Genomic DNA, 8,658 nt, shown 5'->3' with positions numbered 1-8,658 from the left:
GCTTTTGTAATAACAATAATACTTCCTTCATCCTTAAAAAAACTACTCAACTTTATCTTGATATGATGCAAAATTAATTTTACGAAGGAGAAAGTAATTGCTTTGTATGTTCAATAATATGTGATTAATTTTACTAGCGAGAGACGGTAGTTACATTATTAATATGACTTTACAGTGTTTAACAATTTCTGAAACTGTACCAAGCTACTACGTGAACGCCAGTGAACGGGTGCGGCTTGCAGCGCGCCTAATTTCCTAGTATATTTAAAGTGTATTTATTGTCATTTTCCTAAATCTTTACGATTGTAAGGTTTTAAATAGTGTTTTTTTTTTCAAAATCCCTCAAGCCGCACCTCACAACCGCAACGGGTGAACCTAATTCAGTTGAAAACCCGTTGCAGGAAAACCTAATTTTCTTGCCTGGCACGTCCACAATAGATCTGACGGCCCTCCAAAATCTGAGCCGCCGACAATTGGGACCCACACAATCCACTCTGTCTTAAACCCCAGCTCGCCCCCTTTCTCAGTCGACCACCAACTCCTCTTCCTCCTCCCGCGCCGCCGACATCGCCGGAGATGGGGGAAGCTGTGCACACGGACATGATGGCTGAGTTCCTGCGCGCAAGCGGCGGCGCGGTGGTGATGGACGGCGGTCTGGCGACAGAGCTGGAGGCCCACGGGGCCGACCTCAAGGACACCCTCTGGAGCGCCAAGTGCCTATTCACATGCCCCCACCTCATCAAGAAGGTCTTTTCCTTCTCCCTCACGTTCGCTTCTCGGTTGATTCGTATCCCTTTGTGAGGGGAAGTGAATGCGCAATGTCTGTATGCTTGAGTAGATCTTTTGACCTGTGCTATTTCGCTATGTACCTTGTTTACTTCAGGGGTGTTATACTTAGAGCAGGTCTAACAGACCCCGTAAAAGGGGCAAACCCGTATAATAACCGCCGATTTGAGGGTTTCGGCTCTACCCGGCCGTCTAGCACGCCCCGTAAAAACGGCCCCCGCATCGTTTTTTGCTGTTTTCGATTACGGGGCGGGTCGTCGCCCCCTACTTGTGCGGGGTGGGAGCGGGGATAGTGGGCGAAACCAGTATCGCCCACTCCACTGCGCGCGGACGATTTCGCTGAAGCCAACCGCCACCGCCGCCGCCCGATCTCCTCCCCCGCGCCCTTCCTGGCCGGATCCCGCTGCCATGGATCGTCCGCAAGAGCCGCCTACCGCCGGCGATGCATCTCCTCCGGCCGCGGTGGTCGATGTCCCCGTCGGAGCTGCGCCGAACGTCGGCATGGTGTCGGCCATGATCTCCGCCACCATCCCGTCGAAGAGGAAGAGGTTTCCGAAGCAATTCTTCGAAGCTCCTGCGGCGGCGGCAGCTTCGCCGGCCGCAGCTTCACCGGGCGAAGCCCCGCCGGCTGCCAAGAAGGCGGGCAGGATGAAGACCAAGGCGGCCGAGCCGAGGGGCGCCGCGCTAGCCAAGGTGCGGACAAAGGCAATCAGCCGCATCGGCCTCGCGCCTCCACCGCCCTCCAAGGCCATGCCCTCTCCTCCCTCCGTTCCGTCCGATGCGCCGCCCGCGCCGCCGCCATCCACCATGGACGTAGACAAGGTGTTCGATCTTGAGTCCACAACATCCTACATGGACATGCTCAACGGTTCCGCGGTGAATTTGGACACCGGTATCGATGCATTCGATGGGGAGTGCAACATCGAAGAGATTGATGACGAGGAGGAGGATGAGGGTGACGAGGAGGAGGTGGTTGAGGTTGATCCGGCTGCCGCCGGTTCTTCGTCGACGCCGAAGCCACGCACGGCGAACTACAGCGTGATCGAAGACGCCATCTTGGTCCGTGCTTGGAGCAAGGTGGGGATGGATGCGTGCACCGGAGTGGACCAAGGCGGCAAGCGCTATTGGCAGCGCATTGAGGATCTGTACCACCAGCTGAAGCCTCGCACGAAGAGCATGGCGGACAGATCCTACCGCTCCCTTGAAGGCCGATGGAACATCATCAAGCCGGCTTGTTCTCGTTGGAGTGCTGCCATGGATCAAGTGGCCGACAACCCCCCTAGTGGATGCGTGCCGGAGGACTATGTAAGTTTTCCTTGTGTTGATGATGTGGAAACATCACAAGCTATCCATATTATGTGTTGATGATGTGGAAACATCTCATACTATTGTTGTGCAGCCCAAGTATGCTCAACAACGGTACAAGGACATGGCCGGCTCGAAGAACAAGGAATTTCAATTTCATCATTGCTTTTCCATCCTTCAACATCTTCCTAAGTGGAAGTTGCGGGACAACGAGCCAAAGTGCAAGAAGGAGGCACTTCTCACCATGGATGATGAAGCGGAGGACATGAGTGGGAGAAACGCCGGCAAGCCCGAGGGCAACAAGAAGGCCAAGGAGAGGGTCAAGGTAGAACTTGAAGCAGCTAGCTTCCGGGAGAAGTTGGATCAACTCATGAAGTCCAAGGAGGCATTGACGATGAAGACGTTGGAGACCAAGCTCCTCATCACCGACAAGAAGAGTGAGGTGAAGCTTGCCAAGGTGCAAGCAAGGAGGGAAGATGCCAAGTTGAAGGCCGAGCTTGACATGAAGATGATCGCAGCCAAAGAAGCCAAGGCCATGAAGGAGCTCTTGGCCGAGGAGAGGGAAATCATGATGATGCGCACCGACGGCATGGACGCGGATCAGCTGGCGTGGTGGAACGAGACCAAGGCGGACATCATTGCGAGGAAGAAGGCTGCGCGTCAAGCTCGTGCTCAAGGTGAGTCTCCGGCGAGCGGTGGCGCCGGTGGCGATGGATTCGTTGATGGTTGATCACATTTGGGAACTTCCGTGGCTTGAACATTGCCTATGATCGCGTTGTGATGTTAAAACTATGAATTATGCATCACATATTTTGGATGTGCTATGTTTGATGTGAAATTGTTGGGCAAATTGCTGTCTAAAACCCTGTTTTGAGGGGCCGGAAACTCGGATGAGCTAGCAGAACCCGTATCCCCACCCCGTAAAACAGAACGGGTTCTGCTAGCTCGTCCGAGTTTTCGGCCGGTGAAAACCGGATACAGGGCCCTCTACTCGCTATTTACGGGGCGAAAAAATACGGGACCTGTTAGACATGCTCTTAGACTAGGGAGCTAGGTATTAGGAGTTCAGGACGCACCAGCTTTACTTTGCTGTATAAAAAAATCAGGGCTCGCTGTAAGTCAGCGGTAGAAGTATTTGCCTATTTGGGCATCTTCAGAGCAATGTGCTAATATGATTTTGATATCCATGACATTTAATTCCCAAATCATGGTCTGTGACATTATACATTGGGAAACCTGATTGCATTTTGTGATGTAGTTTAGATTTGTATGGTTCTTGCCTTCTCTAGCCAGGTTTATGGGAAATTATTATCTACAGTCTAAATGAAATAAGATCGGTACTAGAGGTGTCTCAAGAGGCTGTTGCATCACCTCTTATTTCGTTGCCACAGCACTTGTGCATAACTGCAGTGCATTATTTCTGTGAACACCGTGTTACAGTAGATTGATGCCCATACACATTTCACAAGTGGCGTCCCTGAGTACATCTAGTACCTTCATAATAAATAACAATGCATTTTCATTTGAACAGGTTCATTTAGAGTATCTTGAAGCTGGGGCAAGCGTTTTGATGACAGGATCATACCAGGTATTATTGGTTACTTTGACATCTTTCGAGCAAAAGTGTTGATGTGAACTCTCAAACAAATGAACGCCATGGCTTGTAACATTGTTATCGCAGGCAACGATTCAGGGCTATCTATCTCGGGGATTTTCCCAGGACGAAAGTGAATCATTTCTGAAACTAAGTGTTGAACTAGCATGTGAAGCACGGGATACATATCTAGGAAAATGTTCTAATAGTTCTGATGAGCCCAAAGATGGAGCAAGACTTAGGCAGCGCCCTATACTAATTGCAGCATCCATTGGAAGTTATGGAGCATATCTGGCTGATGGTTCTGAATATAGGTTGGTTCCTTATTTTGGAAGTAATAAAAGATGATATTAGCATGCTCAATAATGGTTCAGAATACTAATTATTGTGGGAATGATTACATGTTCTCTTTTTTGTTAGAGTTTCGGGATAGTTTACATCTGACTGAGTGCTTGCAGTGGCGACTACGGAAAGGAGGGTAATTTGGAATATCTGAAAAACTTTCATAGGAGGAGGCTTCAAGTGCTTGCTGAAGCAGGGCCTGATATTCTTGTTTTCGAAACTATTCCAAATAAAATTGAGACACAGGTATGTTCGGAAACTGGAATAGGATTTGAACAGTGTGATGCAGATTGAAACAGAACAAATAAAAGACACATTCAAATGATGCTAAACTATGCTCAGATTGTGCACTGGTCTCAATGAACATAGCACTATGATTTGCTTCATTGACACTGCATAATTGCTTTAAAAGTGATCCTATATGATTAGAATGTTAGCGCAAGGAAAATTTTGTACCACATTGTACATTTGATAAAACAAAGCTAATAATGCCTTCCTTATGCTCTGGTATTATGGAATATATTTAACAAATAAATATGTGCTTAATGCACATAACAGTTACGAGTTAATTTTTCCAAAGCATTCCTAAAATCAAATTGTTGAGCACCGCTGACCTGATCAACCTAGTCATAAGAAGTAACATCTTATGGTCTTTTCCAGGCGTATGTTGAGTTACTAGAAGAGTGTAATTTACATATTCCAGCATGGTTTGCTTTCCCTTCAAAGGATGGAATTAATGTAGTAAGTGGTGATTCCCTCACGGAGTGTGTTTCTATTGCTAATTCATGCAAGGAGGTTGGTGCAGTTGGTATCAATTGCACTCCGCCCAGATTTATTCATGCATTAGTCTTATCCATCCGAAAGGTAACTTCCTGTCATGGCTGCATTGACCTATAAATGTCACTGTACAAGTGTGCATGTTATGCTGATGAATTTCTAATGTTCTGTTATGCAGGTTACAAACAAACCAATATTGATATATCCTAATAGTGGTGAGAGCTATGATCCTGTAAGGAAGGAATGGGTGGTAAGTGCCAGCTAAAAAAAATCATGATAAGTTTGCGTACTCTTAATCTGGGTTATTGGCCTGCAACTGTTATAGAAAAGTTAATGGGAAAAAAGAACAGCCTCTGTTTTTACCGAGAAAACATCTGTATTCCCAATGCTGTTACATGAGAATAAGTGATCTAGTTAAATTACAAAAGAAGAAAGTATGTCAATACGCAGTCCATAACCACAACCTCTTGGATATTTTACACAGGCTTGCTCAGGTGTTTCAAACGAAGATTTCGTTTCATACGTGAGAAAATGGCACGAGGCTGGAGCCTCCCTTATAGGGGGTTGCTGTAGAACAAGCCCAGACACGATAAGAGGCATATCAAAGGCTCTGCATGGACTATGATCAAAGGAGACTGCTAGAGTCGACAATAGTTTTCGGCGCAGTTGCTAACACACTTGATCTGTCTACTTCTGTCTACTTCTTTATGTGCCATGCTTTTTTGATCTCGAAGAGCTGCTGAAAACAATGAAAAACTGATGTCATGTTCCTCTATCATTAGCTTGACGCAATTTTCTTGTACTGATGTGATGATACAAGGCTAACTGGCGAGATAGACTACTTTGTTTGCGACTTTCTGTGCTTTACTTTCAGGTGCAATGAGGTGTGCGTTTCTTACGTGTTGAGCTATGCCCAATAATAGTTGTAAGATGAAGTAGTTGTGTCTCATATGTTTCTCAAAATTCCTCTTTTCCCTATTCTATCCTTCAGTATTTAACTGAGATGCATGCTGAGCTTCTTAATGCAAAGTTGTGGTTAAAAACAAGCTGGTGTGAGTACATTATAATGGTGATTTATTTGGCCAAACATATGAAGCATACTAGATAGGTAAAGAAACAACTTAAGCATCCTAAAAAGATGTGTTTGTTTTACTATTAGAAGAGAGGGTCTGCTATGGAGGTGGGTACTCACTCTTCCAACATCGGTGAAATAGTATCATTGTAGATGTTCTTAAGAGAGTGCTTTGTGGCAATGTGATGTGGGCTAAGCCCGTCTTAAGTGCTTTGTGGGCATGTGATGTCACGAATTTGAGACATTGGGAAGAAACAAACTCACGCACACACACAACTCCAGGTCGGCACACAAAAACTGAGACAACGAGCAATGAAGACTACTCCAGAAGCCTTACTCCGCTGTCCTTGGATTGACAACTGAAGACTGCAACACTTAGAAAAATTAAGATTTGATGGCTTGAACGTCTATACTTTCGTGTCTGGATTCCATCAATCATCAAAAGATAAAGGAAAGGGACACTGTCCACTCCACTGAGGTGTGTGTCCTCTCTTGATGTGTTCATCTCACCAAAATGCAATACCAAAGAAGCCAGCTTGCAGAGATGTCGATCTGCACTTGCCTCTTGTTATATTCTTCTTGTTGTGATGCAATAATTTGTCATGATTTCTCATTCGCCACGGACGAAATGAATGGAGAAGACTTTGTATAGTTCTTTAGCTAGTTTAGTTCTCTTTGGTGCTCTCTAGCACTATGCCTGTACATAAACTCTTTTAAAATTAAAATAAATAAAATATGCAGTGAGGAAACTGTTTGGCTTCAAAAAAAAAAAAGAGAAGACTTGCCACATAGTTATACGCATCCATCCATGCAAGCAAGATGCAGCACAGCGACTGCATACCTGCTGCAACGGAATGTACCCGAGATGTCCTTAATCTTCAGTTCTGGTGATGGGTATTTGTCACAAGAATAGAATGTTCTGAAGCTTTCGCTGTCTAGGTTTCTTTAATACTCAAAAAATAGCATCACAAGGAAGGTGATTAAGCTGAATATCGAGCGTGTTTTCATGTAATCTTACATAGTCGTAGATTATGTGAACTGAAGGATTTTGAGAGCTTACACTCGCCTCCACTCACCACTGGAAGGCACCTTGAGAAGCCGACTTTCCTCACTGCTAAGCGTAATAAAATCATCACAGTGCTTCTTACGGGAAGAAGAGGCTCGTTGAAAAGTTCGTACGATCGTCCATGGAGAGCAGAATGCACAAAAAATGGAACGCAGACTAGCTCGATCGGACTTTTGTTTTGCTTTCTGAACTAGCTCCATCAGAAGTTTTGTTTAGCACAACAAGCTCGATCAGATAATTCTAAGTTGCAACCCGAGGATGGGCCTCAATCCACAAACAGTACAGCCTTAACTTGGAGCCATGTAACTGCCTGGATGTTAATCGTTGGCCCAAATTCAGAAATGGCCGCCACAATGGATTTTCATAGGTACTCAGGTACCTATGAACCCGTGAAGGAAATATTCCCGAAAATCATATCTATAAATTTCTACAAAATTTCAGATAAATAACCTGCGCTCAAGGGCATATATTTATAAATAAATACGTTCAAGGGCATATGCCTTTGCAGAGTCATTTCTGCGTGATCTAGAGCATGATGCGTTGGCAAGTAAAAAAAAAATTCAAGGTAACCAGCACCAGTGCTGTCAGGGAGTAGTTAAAATAAATGCTGATGCAGCAGTGATGAAAACCGGCAAACCAAGGGCAATAGTTCTACTCCCTCCGTTTTCAGATTAACATGCACGCACACAGTTTAAGACAAACTTTGATCATAAATTTGGTCAACAAAATATAAATTATATGTCTACAAAATTTATATCATTAGATTCGTATGAGAAAGGATTTCCAATGATATAATTTTTGTGACATATATTATTTTACTGACCAAAATAATGGTCAAAGCAATTTCTTAAACTACGTGCGCGCCTGTTAAACTGAGATAAAGGTAGTAGTATGTCGCCTGCCGAAAGATGCTTTCCTAGCACCATGGCAATGGTTGCATGGTAGACATGGAAGTGGGTAATCATTCTGATACCATGTACCCTCTTCTTTTCAAAAAACTGAACCACTCCCTCCACATTGGTTTATCGGTCCTACGCGTGTACCGAGCTAGGTTACCAATTTGCATTTGCGGCCCTTCCTTGTTGGAAACGCTTGCATTAATTGTGAATCCATCAATTTTCGTGGAGCCAGGCTCCAACGGGCACAGCATGTGACAGATTTGCAAATGGGGAGAAGAGCGGGAGTCGCGGGGACTCGGTAATAACTCCCCCCTCACGACAGTGGGGCTGAGAGCATCCCCATTCGTCTCCCCAACTAGGCCCTCGAGCGACGATTTTCCCATCCGGAAGGCGTAATTCGTCCCAGTCCCCCCCCCCCCCCCCCCCCGTTCCTCGATTTCGTCCGGATTCGGGCCTAAATCCATCCAGCGAACCCACGCCAACCCCGGTCCCCCGGGGTTCTATCGGGGAGTCCGGACGAGTGAAAAGCGGGGAAGGGCCCGATCTGTCGGCGACTCGACACACGAACCCCACCGCCACCTCGCTCAAAATCTCCCCCACCCCTCGTATCTCTCTCGCCGCCGGCACCACCCCGCCGGCTTGTTGCCCAGATTCCGCCGTCCCTCCTTCCCCACCTGCCTATATTCCGCCGTCTTTCGACGACGGCCTATCTGGCTGCTCCTCCGCCGGCCTGTTTTCCGACGACAGCCTACTCCTCGTCGTTCGCGGCTCGGCTTGCCTCGACCACGCCCGTCAGGTGTTCGTCCATTTGCCTCGC

The 8,658-nt window shown here is 46.4% G+C and overlaps 2 protein-coding genes across 2 annotated transcripts; both read left to right on the top strand.

Annotated features, from left to right (window-relative positions):
• Nucleotides 1-472: 472 nt before the first annotated feature.
• LOC127333792 (homocysteine S-methyltransferase 2) lies at nt 473-5,657 on the top strand. Its single transcript, XM_051360224.2, has 7 exons — nt 473-747; nt 3,623-3,679; nt 3,773-3,999; nt 4,144-4,273; nt 4,688-4,891; nt 4,983-5,054; nt 5,289-5,657. The coding sequence occupies exons 1-7, from the start codon at nt 577-579 to the stop codon at nt 5,427-5,429; spliced, it is 1,002 nt and encodes a 333-aa protein (XP_051216184.1). The 5' UTR covers nt 473-576; the 3' UTR covers nt 5,430-5,657.
• LOC139835079 (uncharacterized) lies at nt 1,195-2,908 on the top strand. Its single transcript, XM_071825063.1, has 2 exons — nt 1,195-2,091; nt 2,186-2,908. Exons 1-2 carry the CDS (start codon nt 1,195-1,197, stop codon nt 2,819-2,821), a joined length of 1,533 nt encoding a protein of 510 aa, XP_071681164.1. The 3' UTR covers nt 2,822-2,908.
• Nucleotides 5,658-8,658: the final 3,001 nt, after the last annotated feature.

Source organism: Lolium perenne, chromosome 2, assembly GCF_019359855.2.
Source record: "Lolium perenne isolate Kyuss_39 chromosome 2, Kyuss_2.0, whole genome shotgun sequence".
Classification (NCBI taxonomy): domain Eukaryota; kingdom Viridiplantae; phylum Streptophyta; class Magnoliopsida; order Poales; family Poaceae; genus Lolium; species Lolium perenne.
Note: the sequence above shows the minus strand (reverse complement) of the source record. Positions and strands in the feature narration are given on the sequence as shown.